The sequence below is a fragment of the Portunus trituberculatus genome, chromosome 7, assembly GCF_017591435.1.
Source record: "Portunus trituberculatus isolate SZX2019 chromosome 7, ASM1759143v1, whole genome shotgun sequence".
Taxonomy (NCBI): domain Eukaryota; kingdom Metazoa; phylum Arthropoda; class Malacostraca; order Decapoda; family Portunidae; genus Portunus; species Portunus trituberculatus.
Genome location: NC_059261.1, coordinates 1,691,609 through 1,706,412, shown reverse-complemented (window position 1 = coordinate 1,706,412; position 14,804 = coordinate 1,691,609). Strand labels below are relative to the sequence as shown.

The following is a 14,804-nucleotide window of genomic DNA, read 5'->3' as shown; positions in this document are numbered from 1 at the left end:
GGTCTGTTTTTCAACTTGTCAGACACTTTCATAAAGAGAAAATATCAGAATCTTTTAAACTCAAACTCCCCACAGACTTCTGGCATTTGGCCAAAAACATCTCCAATAACTTTACTTCTTCGTGTTTCCCTTGTTTATTTAATCCTGACGGCACCACTGCCATCTCTTCTGTCTCTAAAGCTGAACTCTTCTCACAAACCTTTGCTAACAACCCCACTTTGGATGGTTCCGGGCTTGTCCCTCCCTCTCCTCCTCCCCCTGACCATTGCATATTGTCAATTAAAATTCTTTGTAAGGATGTTTTCCATGCCCTCACTGGTCCAATCCCTCAGAAGGCCTATCGACCTGATGGGGTCCCTCATATTGTTCTCAAAAATTGTGATTACGTGCTTGCACCTTGCCTGACCAAACTCTTTCAACTATTTGTCGACTTTTACCTTCCCTTCATGCTGGATATTTGCCTACATTCAGCATGTTCCTATAAAGGGTGACCGTTCTAATCACTCAAACGACCGTCCTATAGCTTTAATCTCTTGCTTGTTTAAAGTCTTTGAATCTATCCTGAATAGGGAGATTCTCAAACATGTGTCACTTATCAATCTTCTATCTGATCGCCAGTATGGCTTCCGTCAAGGCTACTCTACCAGTGATCATCTGGCTTTCCTTACTGAGTTTTGGTCTTCCCATTTATTATTTATTTATTTGTTTTTATTTCAGTGATTTCTTTCATCTTGCATTTTCTGTAGTCTTAGTACTGTTTCTGAACATAGTTTGTGTGTGTGTGTGTGTGTGTGTGTGTGTGTGTGTGTGTGTGTGTGTGTGTGTGTGTGTAATTCACCTCGGTCGCCTGCTGGTCACCCAGCCAGTCTTCCCCATTACGGAGCGAGCTCAGAGCTCATAGACCAATCTTCGGGTAGGACTGAGACCACTACACACACAACACACACCGGGAAAGCGAGGCCATAACCCCTCAAGTTACATCCCATACCTATTTACTGCCAGGTGAACAGGGGCCACACATTAAAAGACTTGCCCATTTGCCTAGCCGCTTACCGGGACTCGAACCCGGCCCTCTCGATTGTGAGTCGAGCGTGCTAACCACTACACTATGCTGTGTGTGTGTGTGTGTGTGTGTGTGTGTGTGTGTGTGTGTGTGTGTGTGTGTATTTACCTAATTGTATTTACCTAATTGTAACATACGGGAAAAGAGCTATGCTCGTGTTGTCCCGTCTCCATATCTATTAATGTCCAGCTTTTCTTAAAATCATGAATATTCCTTGCGTTGACCACTTCCACGTCTAAACTATTCCATGCTTCCACCCTTCTATGAGGGAAGCTATATTTTTTCACATCTCTCCTATAAGTGGCCATTTTAGTTTTTCCCATGCCCTCTCGACATTCTTTCATTCCACATACACAGATCTTCCCTATCCATTTTTTCCATGCCAATCATCACTCTGTATATTGCTATCAGGTCTCCCCTTTCTCTTCTGTTTTCCAGGGTCGGAAGTTGCATTCTTTTCAGTCTGTCTTCATAAGTCAAATCTCTTAAGTCAGGCACCATTTTGTTGCAGCCCTCTGTACTTTCTCTAGTTTCCTTATGTGTTTCTTTAAGTTCGGAGCCCACTGTATTGTTGCATATTCAAGCCTCGGTCTTATCATTGCAGTAATTATTTTCTTCATCATTTCTTCATCTAAATATACGAACGCCACTCTTATGTTCCTCAATAAGTTCAATACTTCTCCAATTATTTTGTTTATATGTCTCTCTGGCGATAGGTCATTGGTAATTGTCACCCCAAGGTCTTTTTCTTCATGACTGGTTTTATGTCTTCATTTCCTATCTTGTACATACTCCTGATTCTTCTTTCACTCTTGCCAAACTCTATTTTCTTGCATTTTGTCGTGTTGAACTCCATTTGCCATGTACAGCTCCATTTCCATATTCTGTCCAAGTCTTCCTGGAGTAGTTCGCAATCTTTGTCACATCTCACTTTTCTTAACAATTTTGCATCGTCTGCAAATAGGCTCACATAACTGGACACCCCATCCACCATGTCATTTATGTAGACTGCGAACATTACTGGTGCCAACACTGATCCCTGTGGAACTCCACTCTCCACCAATCCCCATTCTGATGGTCTGTCCTTAATTATTGTTCTCATTTCTCTTCCTACCAAAAGTCTTCCATCCATTTTAGTAAACTGCCATGCACTCCTCCTACCATTTCAAGTTTCCAGATCAGTCTCTGGTGTGGTACCTTATCAAAGGCCTTTTTAAATCCAGATATATTCCATCAGCCCAACCATCTCTTTCCTGTATTACATCTATCACCCTCGAATAGTAACATATCAGGTTTGTCGTGCATGAACGCCCTTTTCTAAAACCAAATTGACACTCACAAAGTATGTCATTTTCTCCAAGAAGTCTGTCCATCTATTCTTCACCACCCTCTCACACATCTTAGCTACCACACTTGTAAGTGACACTGGTCTATAGTTCAATGGGTCTCTCTTGTTACCTGATTTATAGATTGGGACAATGTTAGCTCTTTTCCAGTCTTGGGGCACTACACCTTCCCTTAATGAGGCATCAATTACTTCACAAACTTTTTCTGCCAGTTGCTCCTGCATTCTCTTAAAATCCATCCTGATACCCCATCAGGTCCCACAGCTTTTCTCACTTCTAAACTCCCCATCATGTTCTTGATCTCCTCCACAGTTACTTGAAACTCCTTCATAATCCCTTTCTGTTCCATTACCAGTGGTTTGTCAAAAGCAGTCTCCTTTGTGAATACCTTCCGAAAGCATCCATTCATAGCCTCTGCCATTTCCTGGGATCTTCACTGCATACTCCATTTACTTCTAAACTTTCAATACTTTCTCTATTTTTGATGTTGTTGTTCACATGTCTGTAAAAAGCCTTGGTTGGTCTTTACATTTATCAATTATATCCTTTTCTTGTTTCTTTCTTTCTTCTCTTCTAATCAACACATATTCATTTCTTGCTCTTTTGTAACTTTCCCACTGCTTAATCCGTCTTTTCCTTCTCCACCTCTTCCATGCATCCTCTTTTCTTGTTCTAGCCTTTTCGCATCTATCGTTAAACCAGTCCTGCTTTCCAACTTCTCTATGTTGTCTTATTGGTACAAATTTTGTGTGTGTGTGTGTGTGTGTGTGTGTGTGTGTGTGTGTGTATTTACCTATTTGTGTATTACAGGGCCCGAGCTAAGCTCTCTGTGACCTGTCTCCTTGTCCATTCCTGTCATATCTCTCTTTCATCTGATAGACACACTGCTCAGTTTATTCCACTTATCAATGTTACGATGCGAGAAACTGTATTTTCTCACGTCATTTAGACAGATGTCCTTTATTAGCTTTTTTCCATGTCCTCGGAGATGATTACTTGTGGTCACCTTTATCAACTCTCTGTCCAGTATGTCAATCTTGTTCACCAATTTATACATAGTTATCATGTCTCCTCTTGTTCTTCTCTCTTCTAATGTGGTCAGCCCCAGCTTCCTCAGTCTTTCCTCATAGTCTAACTCCCTGAGTCCTGGTACCATCCTTGTTGCCAGCCTCTGTACCCTTTCCACCTTCTTCACATTTTTCTTCATATGCGGTGACCAGACACATGCTGCATATTCTAACTGGGGTCTTATTAAGGTACATAATATCTTCTTCATCATTCCTTCATCTAGGTAGTGGAATGCAAGGCCAATATTTTGAAGCATGTTGTATGTTTTCCAAAAAATCTTGTTAATGTGTTTCTCCGGTGACAAAGTGTTTTGCACGGTTACTCCTAAGTCTTTCTCCTCATTGGTCTCTTTAATTTTCTCATCACCCAGCCTGTAATCCCTGTTTGGTCTGTATCTACTTCTTCCCATTTTCATAACATGGGTCTTGTCTATATTAAATTCCATCTGCCACTCCTTACTCCACTCATATATTTTATCAAGATCTTCCTGTAACTTGTTACAATCTTCCACATTCTTTACTCTCCTCATAATTTTAGTATCGTCTGCAAACATGTTCATGTAACTGTCAATTCCTACTGGCATATCATTAACATAAATCAAAAACATGATGGGACCCAGCACTGACCCTTGTGGAACTCCACTGGTTACCTTCTTCCACTCGGACTTCCTTCCTCTCACCACTGTTCTCATTTCTCTTCCCATTAAGTAATTTTCCATCCATTTTGCTAGTTTATCATTTACTCCTCCAATCATCTTTAGTTTCCACATCAGTCTATTGTGTGGTACTTTATCAAAGGCCTTTCTCAAGTCCAGGTAGATAGCATCCACCCATCCCTCTCTATGTTGTAGTATGTCAGTCACTCTTGAATAAAAACATAATAAATTGGATACGCACGATCTTCCTTTTCTGAAACCAAACTGCCTTTCACTCAGAATGTTTTCACTTTCTAGATACTCACTCCACTTAGCTTTAATTACTTCTTCACATACCTTGCACAATATACTAGTCAACGATACTGGTCTATAATTTAGCGGTTCCATTCTACTACCATTCTTATATATAGGCACAATGTCAGCTCTTTTCCACTCTTTCGGGACTAATCCTGTTCGTATGGAGGTTTCCACAATATCAAATATGGGGTTCAACAATTGATCCTTACATTCTTTTAGCAACCTCCCAGATATGCCATCAGGCCCCATTGATTTATTAATATCCAGATTGCTTATAATTTTCCTTACATCTTCCTTAGTAACCATGATGTCCTGCATTTGCTTTATTTCCGTAGGCCTTCCTCCCATAAAATGCTCCTCCTTTGTAAACACTTTGCAAAAGTTGTCGTTCAAAATTTCAGCTATATCTCCAGCATCTTCATATACTTCTTCCCGTTTTTACCTTTTCTATTGCCTCCCTTTTATTTAGTTTTCCATTTATGAATTTGTAAAACATTTTGGGTCACTATCACAGTTTTCCACCACCTCTGTTCATATTCCTTCTGTGCTGTTCTCCTTACTTCAACATATCTATTCCTTGCTGTTTTGTAGACTTTCTTGATAATACATCACTGTTTTTCTTAAGTTTCTTCCATGCCTTTTCTTTGTTCTTTTTGCTTCTTCACAATTTCTATTAAACCACTGTTTATTATTTAAAGTCCTCTTTCTGTGATATGGCACAAACTTTTCACAGCAGAGTTATACAAATCCATAAATTTATCGTATTTCAATTGCATATCCCTTTCCTGGTATACCACGGACCAGTCAATTTCATTAAAGAACTCCCTTATATGGTTATAATTTGCCCTAGTATAATTTAATTTTTCCTCCCTGTTCCACAATCTTATTCGTGCTTAATTCTGTATCCAGCTCAAAGCTTAGGACATCATGATCGCTTTTCCCAAGGGACATTCATGTTCAATTTCCTCTTTTAGAGAGATTCCCCTGGTAAATACCAAATCCAACCTTGCTGCAACATCTTGTCCCCTGCACCTTGTTGGTGATCTCACCCACTGTGTCATCAAGTTATTTGTTGCTACCTTTAACAATTCTTCTGCCCACTCACCACCGTTCACCACTTCGTAGTCTTCCCACACTATTTCTTTGCAATTAAAGTCTCCAACTATCATCACTCTATCCTTTCTGATGAGTTCTTGCTTCATTCTGTCTAGAGTATTTCTCATCACCATTTGGTACTGTTCATATTCCCAAGCACTGGTTCTGGGTGGTATGTATACTGTTATAATATTAATGTCCCTCTTGCCATCTGTTATAAGTATACTTATCACTTCCTCATTTCCCTTACTATAGTTCACCTCCTTCACTATCAGATCTTCCTTAGTAAGAACCATTATACCACCACCTCCTTTATCTTTTCTATCATTTCTCCATACTTTGTAGTGTTTTACAACAAACCAGTCTAGCTTTATTTCGGGCCTTAGCTTTGTTTCCACTGCACACATTATGTCCGGTTCGTTATTTCTTAGATAAGCCATACATTCTAGCCTCTTAGACAGAAGTCCATCCATGTTCGTGTAAGTCACTTTTATTCCATTCCTAGTCTCATTCTTCCATGTAATGTCTATTCCGCCTGTTTTATCCACCACTTCTTTAGCCTCCCATTTCTCATCCTCCAAAAAACTTGGTCTTTTCCTCCTCTGTTCTTTCGTCATTCCTCTCCTTCACTTCAGTTACACTTCAATGTGTGTGTGTGTGTGTGTGTGTGTGTGTGTGTGTGTGTGTGTGTGTGTGTGTGTGTGTGTGTGTGTGTGTATTTACCTAGTTGTAGTTTTACAGGGCCTGGGCTTTATGCTGGTGTGGCCCCGTCTCCATATCTACACTTATCCAATCTTACTTTAAAAGTATGCACACTCGTTGCAGACACTACTTCTTCATTTAAACTGTTCCACGTGTGTGTGTGTGTGTGTGTGTGTGTGTGTGTGTGTGTGTGTGTGTGTGTGTGTGTGTGTGTGTGTGTGTGTATTTACCTAGTTGTATTGTACAGGATTCAAGCGGTGCTCATAGTGTCTTGTCTCCATATATCCATTTATCCAATTTTTCCTTAAAGTTATGCTCTTTATGTGCTGTAGCAACTTCATCACTGAATGCATTCCACCGTTCTATGTGGAAAACTGTATTTTCCATTATTCTTCACACACTGCCTCATCTTAATCTCCTTTACATGTCTTCTTGTCCTAGCATCTTGAGTGACAAGCATGAAATTTTCCATGCCTATTTTTTCAATGCCATTTACTATTTTATACATTTTTATTAAGTCTCTTCATTCTCTTTTATTTAGTAAGGTTGGCAGTCCCATTTCCTTCAGGTTTTTTTTATATGTAAGGTCTTCTTGTTCTGGTACCATCTTTGTAGCTATCTTTTGGATCCATTTTAATCTTCTTATATCTTGTTTAGATCTCAGTGACCACACCACTGCTGCATATTCCAGCTTTGGACATATCACGCTAGTAATAATTTTTATCATCATATCTTTGTCCATGAATTGAGATGCCATTCTGATATTAGTCAACTTTTTTTTTGTTAATGGAAATATCTTACTTTGTGTTTTTCAGGGCTCAGATTTTCCTGTATAATCTCTCCCAGATCTGTGTGGGTGTGTTTGTGTGTAAGTATGTGTATGTTCATTCATTCATTCATTAATTTTTTCACTGTTATCCTCCCTTCCAGGTGAGTTGAATGCTGCACCTGTACAGCTTATCAGACAGCTGTGTGGTGGTGGTGGTGGATTCAGTGTCACAGCACCACCTCTTCTCACGTTGGCCGCTGGCTTGCTAACTTCTCCCTCACTGTGATGGTTGTGACTTATCTGATGGACATGTCTCCTGCTGTACTCCTGTCCCTCACAGCCCTCCATCCAGGTAGTGCCAGGTGAGTCATCAAGTTTTCCTGCCTCCCAGTTCACATGTCTTAAATACAGTAACAGTACTTAGTATCCACATTGCATATTCTTTCCCTTCAATATTTATTCCATCCTTATCTTACATTCCTTCAGCTCTAATCTCAAACATCTTTTCCACCCTGTTTTTCAGTTTGCAATCCTTCATTTCCTTCACTCAGTCATCTGTTCCATCTGTTCCCTAGCCAGCAGCATTCATCCCTGCTCACATTCACCACCTGGTTGGGTTGGGCTGTGTTGGAGTAGTGTCGGCCATGTTGAACTGCATTTGGTTAGATTAGATTGATTTGGGGTTGTGTTTAGTTAGGTGGAGTTAGGCTGGGTTGGGTTAGAGCAGGGGTTCGCAACCTGGGGTTCACAGGAAGATTCCCATGGGTACTTAGATGGCTGTTCTAATGATATAGTGTGCAGCACCATTGCATATTGAGTGAGTGTGAGTCACAAATTAACATTGTGTTTGATGTCAGATTACTGTGGGTTTGGGTTGATGGTCTTATAACTCAGGGGGTTCTTAATGAGAGAAAAAGGTTGAGAATCCCTGGCATTAGAGGCATAGTGAGGGGTTGGATTGGGTTGGTGGTGTTAGTTAGGTTTGGTTGAGTAGGGTTTTTTGTGCTGGTTTTGGTTTGGGGTTGGGTAGGTTAGGTTAGGTTAGAGCAGGGCCTCTCAATTTAGGATTTGCAAACCCCAGGGGTTCACAAGAAGATATCCAGGGGTACTTAGATGGCCGATCTAATATTATCCTTTACAGTACCATTGCATATTGAGTTAGTGTTGGTGATTCATCTAAAATTGTGTTTGGTGCCAGATTACTGTGGGTTTCAGTAGGTGGCCTTGTAACTCAGGATTCTCAACGAGAAAAAGGTTGACACTGGCTGAGTTAGAGGAAGTTTGCTATTTGGTTGAGTGTTCTTAGTTTTTCTTTCCTGGAGTTGTGTTTGTAGATTTGTTTGTGTTTTATCTTCACAGGCCTGAATGGGTTATGAATCTCTCTCTCTCTCTCTCTCTCTCTCTCTCTCTCTCTCTCTCTCTCTCTCTCTCTCTCTCTCTCTCTCTCTCTCTCTCTCTCTCTCTCTCTCTCTCTCTCTCTCTCTCTCTCTCTCTCTCTAATTTTCATCCTTTTTATTTTTCCAATGCTTATTTTGTGTTTCCATCACTGCTATTTGGTTCAGTGTTTTCTTCTCTCTCTCTCTTTCTGAGTGAAGTGTGAATTTGTAATGAAGGTACCTGGCACAGTACATGGTACATACCAGCTTTTCATGCTCTCCAGTTCTCCAGGTCCTATCCTATGTATCCATTATTGCTATTTCATTTTTCTTCTTCTTTGTGGAGTTTGAATGGTTAATAGTGGCAATCCTTCACTCCAGAGCAGAGGTTCTCAAACGTTATTGGTTAGTGGTGCACAAGTTTGTTTCTCAGTGTGGTGCTTGTTTACCTCTCCATGAAAGTTGCAGTTTGAGAGCCACTACTTGGGAAGTGTCCAGAGGAGAACAGCAAGATAATAGAAAGAAGATGAAGGAAATGGATATAATTGGAGGCTCGTACTTTATAGGAAACAGCCAAAAGAAGAAGAAGAGAAACAAGTATGGAGCAGGTGACACAGCAGCCTGCCTCAGTGCTTCAGTGCCTCACCATGGCCTGCATCTGCACTTGCTGCTGCTAATGCTGCTGCTCCATTATGAGGAAGGACTACAGCTCAGACCCCTTGATGCCACTGCCACTGCTGCTGCTGCTGTACCCGTCCCCCTAAGCTGCTACGATCCAGACCTGCTGGGAGGAATGCTGCAAGGATTTGGACAGGACAGCAGGATTTATGGTAGGATACAGAAGAGTGTCTGTTAATTTAATAATGATGGTGTGATGGTGTTAAATGTAAAAATGGTAATGTTAAGTCTAAGATGAAGATGTTGAGATGATGCTGACTAAGAACAAGCAAACAGCATCACTGTAACACTGTCAGCACACCACAGCACCACAACACCATCACTGCCACAGACAACACAGTGTCTTCTTCTGGCATCATCACCACACAGTATTACATCTCTTCTCACATCACCACACATCACAGTTTGCCCATACACCACCACCACCACCACACACCACCAGTCACACCATCATTTCCTTGCATCACCACCACTACACACATCACAGTAACACCCTGTAGACATCACAATCACCACCACTACACACATCACAGTAACACCCTGTAGACATCACAATCACCACCATGACACATCACAGTAACACCCTGTAGACATCACGACCACCACCACCACTACACACATCACAAATTTACAGTTATACAGGGGATCCTTGTGATTCGACCATTTGCAGTTTGAATTATTGCCAATTTGAACACAGTTAATTAATACCCAATCCTCAAGGTTTGACCGACTGACTCACCAATTCGACATTCATATCTCGCGCACCACCCACCCGGTCAAAATCCGCTGCCACCCCAAATTTGCCACAAACCCGCCAGGCAGAAGTGTAAACCGACACTACCCTGTGTTGTTGCTTAAGGCAGCGTCACACTAGCACTTTTCCATCAACTTCTTCTGTAAACTTTCTGAAGACTGTTAACGTTTGTCGATGCTGGTCGTCACACACAAGCTCGCTTCCACCTTTGTCGCGTTTGTCAGTTTGTCAACTGTAAACAAACATGGGTGCCCCTTCCCCAGCAAGCCGTTGCTATTTTTGGCCTTTAATGATCTCTATGAGAAACTCTTCAGACAGCTTTGTCCACTCATAAACAACAGAGCTGCTCATCTAGGTCAGTTGATCCTTAGAAGTTCTGCCTTGGAATGTCACAGTCCCACACAAATGTAAACAAACAACTGAACTTTTTTTCAGTGTTAGGCTAGGACAAAACATTTATTATAAACAAATATATTTACATTTACTTATCAAGATTCTATTGATTTGAGATTATAGCATTATTCCAATTAAAAAGAAAATTAATTTTATTATAAAAGTGTTAATTAGAAACCATAGATCTTAATTTTACTGAAAATTGACACTAGATGAAAACGTGCGTTTCGTCTGACTCAAGACTACGGAAAGCCACCTCCAGCCCCAGTCCTAAGAGGCACAATTTCCTGCCTTTCAAAGATTAGCTTGAGCTTATGAGAAAGTGTGAGGCAGGTATAGCTCACAGTGCCGTGCAGTGCAAATGCGTGTTCCTAGATCAACAGTATCAACAATTTGGAAGAACAGGAACAAGTATTGCCAGACTGCTGCAAGTGTTTTTATTTCCAGCAGTGTACTGTACAGCACCCTAATGTGTGTAATAAAAAAAAGTTAGATATAAATGAAGCTTTTAATATTACTGATTTAGTCTAAATTAGTATTTTTTTAGAGTTTGTAGGGATGTTTTGGGGGGTCTAGGCTGGAGGTTGGTTCCTATCCCCCCTAATTCTTAAGTATCTTATGGGAAAAATTGCTTCACGATTCTAATAAACGACTGATGAAAAACTGCCCTAACCCAGTCAAATTCACCGGTCGCCTGCTGGTCACCCAGCCAGTCTTCTCCATTATGGAACAAGCTCAGAGCTCATAGTGACTGATCTTCGGTTAGGACTGAGACCACCACGTCTCAGCATACACCGAGACGGCGAGACCACAACACCTCGAGTTACATCCCGTACCTATTTACTGTGAGGATCCCCTGTAATTAGTTACCAGTACTTTGCTCACCTAACTTAATAACCTCTCCAGTGCCTTGACACATTTTCATATTTATTTTGGCTACTATTTGGTGATTTTATACAGCTTCAGAATTTCATGTGGGGAGTAAAATAGTGAAGACTGTTGCCATTAACCTGCTGACACAACATAACATAACATAAATAATAGGATAACAAAAGGCCACCAGGGCCCATCTAGGTTATCCTGTTTCAGTCGCACAGCGACCTCGTCATCTGTACTTAAAGATACACTTACAAGTACCTCCAGAGACTTCTCCGAATGTAAATAAAGTTTCCTAATCACATCCAAAACTCACCAAAAATGCATCCCAGTACTGAAGGAGTTACAGAGCTGCTGTCTAAACTCCAACAATCCTGAGTCTGTGCTTGAGTTCTTGTCAAAAGGTGAAGTGTGACTCTCAGCCCATAATAAAGAATTAACCTTTTCAGTACTGGAACACTTTTTTAACCATGAGTTTTGCATATGATTCGACCATTCTATTGACATTAAGGAGGGTCTATGGAGGTCAGAAGATTAATGGCCATAGTATTCATTATTTTAATCCCTCACATGAGTTTCTGAAGCTGTGTAAATCAGCAAATAGTAGCCAGGATGAATGTGGAAATGCATTGTGGTACTGAAGGGTTAAAGTTGTCATGAAAAGTGAAGTGTGAGTCTCAGTTTGTGGCGTGTCTGACAAACTGTTACTGAAAACCAGACCACAGTGAAGAATTAAGGGGAGAAGAGGGAATATTGCATGAAGGTAACTGTAACTGACTTAATCTCTTCAGTACCTGGACGTGTTTTCATATTCATTGTGGTTACTATTTGGCAATTTTATACAGCTTCAGAAACATATGTTTGGATTAGAATAATGAAGACTGGCCATTAATCTTCTGACCTCCTTAGACCCTTCTGAATGCAAATAAAATTGTCTTATCGTTCCCAAAAATCAAGGTAAAAATGCATCTGGGTAATGAAGGGATTAATTCATGAGGCTTGCCACCCACCACTGGCCTGCCTCTTCCCACATCATGCAGCTGTTCAGGGTCCAGGACAGACAGTTTTTGATAGTTTGTTGGCTTATTATTATTTTTTTATATTTTTATTTTTTATTTATACCATGTGGGCTTTTCACGGGAATTTATGGGCTAAAGGGGATACTTTTTGGAGTACCTCTTATCTCAAAGCCCACCCGCTAGGAAACCATTGCCCCAAGTGAGGAAGCCCAACTTACACTCGGACCGTGGACAGGATTCGAACCTGTGCGCTTGGAGACCCCTCGGACCCCAAAGCACGCATGGTTCCACTGTTTTAGGGTATTGTGATAGTGTCGTGTTCTATTCCTTAATTTATTTGCTGTTTTGTCAAGTATTGTGATGTTTTATCTTCTTCAATATGTATTTTTTAAGTGTTGCATTTATTGATATAGGTACATTTTATTGTTTTGACTCATTTTCCTTATTTTATTTATTGTTTTAGTGTATAATGTTTTATGTTCCTGAATTATTGTGTTACCAACTGTTTCAGGCACAACACAAGTCAAGTTAACAAATCAAGGAAGAAGAGTGTCACAAGAAGAAGAAGAAGAAGAAGAAGAAGAAAGTGAAAAAGATGACACTGGGATGGACGTCAGTGGGTTTAGTGTCACTGGAGTTTACCATTTTCTGGCCAGGTAAGTTGTGCACCAGTATGTCATTTGGCCTGGCTGTACTCCCAAAGTGTCCATAACCAGTAAGGTGGAAAGCAATAGAAAACTGGAAATATGCGCTGTTGGAAAATGCCACCAGGGGAAGAATTACTATGGCATATCATGATGAATATTCACTGTATAGGATGTGTGTGTGTGTAATTCACCACGGTCGCCTACTGGTCACCCCAGCCAGTCTTCCCCATTAGGGAGCGAGCTCAGAGCTCATAGACCGATCTTTGGGTAGGACTGAGACCACAACACACTCCACACACCGGGAAAGCGAGGCCACAACCCCTTGAGTTACATCCCGTACCTATTTCCTGCTTGGTGAACAGAGGCTACACATTAACCCCTTCATTACCGACTCCGTGATCCTGCGTGTACCAACCCCCTCCCCCCAGCACCGAGTTTTTCGAGTGCTCATAATTTCACATAGGTAGTCTAATGTTCATTTCTATGCCCATATTTAGTCATCTAAGTATTATTTGTCATGTCTTTTGATAGATTTGGCTCATGGGATGTTTCAAAGTCAAACACACACACTGATGGGTGGGGCGGTTCACATCACCACCCCCCGCCACCACAGGCCAACGTCCTTGAAACACAAGGTGCCAATTAGTCAATTTGTCACTGTTGTAAATTACAACCATACAAACCGAGAAATATGGAGCCCTGGGTATCATTACTAAGCAATGAAGTACGCACGTACTTCATCGGTTCGGCAGCCGAAAGTTGACATGAAGTATTATGGTACCTCATCGGTAATGAAGGGGTTAAGAGGCTTGCCCATTTGCTTCGCCGCGCCGGGACTCGAACCCGGCCCTCTCGATTGTGAGTCGAGCGTGCTAACCACTACACTACGCGTTGTGTGTGTGTGTGTTTGTGTGTGTATTTACCTAGTTGTAGTTTTACAGGGCCTGGGCTTTATGCTCGTGTGGCCCCGTCTCCATATCTACACTTATCCAATCTTACTTTAAAAGTTTGCACACTCGTTGCAGACACTACTTCTTCATTTAAACTGTTTCACGTCTCAATATATCTTTGTGGGAAACGATATTTTTTAACATCTCTCAGACATCTTCCTTTTCTCAGCTTTTTACTATGCGATCTTGTGCTTCGAATGTCATATTCTTCTCTCAGGATCAGTTTCTCATTATCCACTTGGTCCATTCCGTTGATCAATTTATAAACTTGTATCAGATCTCCTCTCTCTTTGTTTCAGCGTTGGCAGATCCATAGCCTTTAGTCTCTCCTCATAATTATGTCATTCCTTCAAATTCTGGAACCATTCTTGTAGCCATTTTTTATAGTCTCTCCAACTTTCATATGTGTTTCTTTTTATGAGGGGTCCACACTACTCCTGCATATTCCAATCTGGGTCTTATTATAGTACTTATCAATTTCTTCATCATTTCTTTGTCCATGTAGTGAAATGCTACTCCAATATTCTTTAGCAGATTATATGTTTCTCTAAAAATTCTATCAATATGGCTTATCAGTTGATTGTTTTCTTCCATCGTCACTCCTAAGTCCTTTTCCTTTTTTACTTTCACTAGTTCTACTCCATCTCCCATCTTATAGATTACCACGGGTCGTCTTTCACTCTTTCCCATTTCCATGACATGGCTTTTGTTCACATTGAATTCCATTTCCCACTTTTTACTCCATTCCCAGATCTTATTTAGGTCTTCTTGCAGTATTTCACAATCCTCCTTTTGCTTTATAACTCTGCAAAGTTTTGTATCATCTTTAAACAGATTTATGTAGCTGTTCACTCCTTCTGGCATGTCGTTAATATAAATGAGGAAAAGTATTGGTGCCAATACTGACCCCTGTGGTACTCCGCTTTCTACTGCTCTCCACTTGGACTTCATATCTTTAACTATTGTCCTTATTTCTCTCCTCCTCAAATAATTTTCTATCCATCTCAATGTGCTTCCTTTTAAGCCACCCTTCTCCTCTAACTTCCATAGTAATCTTGCGTGTGGCACTTTATCAAATGCCTTTTTTAAATCCAAATAAATGTGTGTGTGTGTGTG

The 14,804-nt window shown here is 40.8% G+C and overlaps 1 protein-coding gene across 1 annotated transcript in view; it reads left to right on the top strand.

Annotated features, from left to right (window-relative positions):
- Positions 1 to 7,280: 7,280 nt before the first annotated feature.
- Positions 7,281 to 14,804, top strand: part of LOC123519303 — a 31,992-nt gene continuing 24,468 nt past the window's right edge. Inside the window, exons 1-3 of the mRNA XM_045280476.1 lie at positions 7,281 to 7,357; positions 8,840 to 9,201; positions 12,603 to 12,747. Of these exons, the coding sequence (XP_045136411.1) occupies positions 7,281 to 7,357; positions 8,840 to 9,201; positions 12,603 to 12,747 (584 nt within the window). The remainder of the gene's footprint in view (positions 7,358 to 8,839; positions 9,202 to 12,602; positions 12,748 to 14,804) is intronic.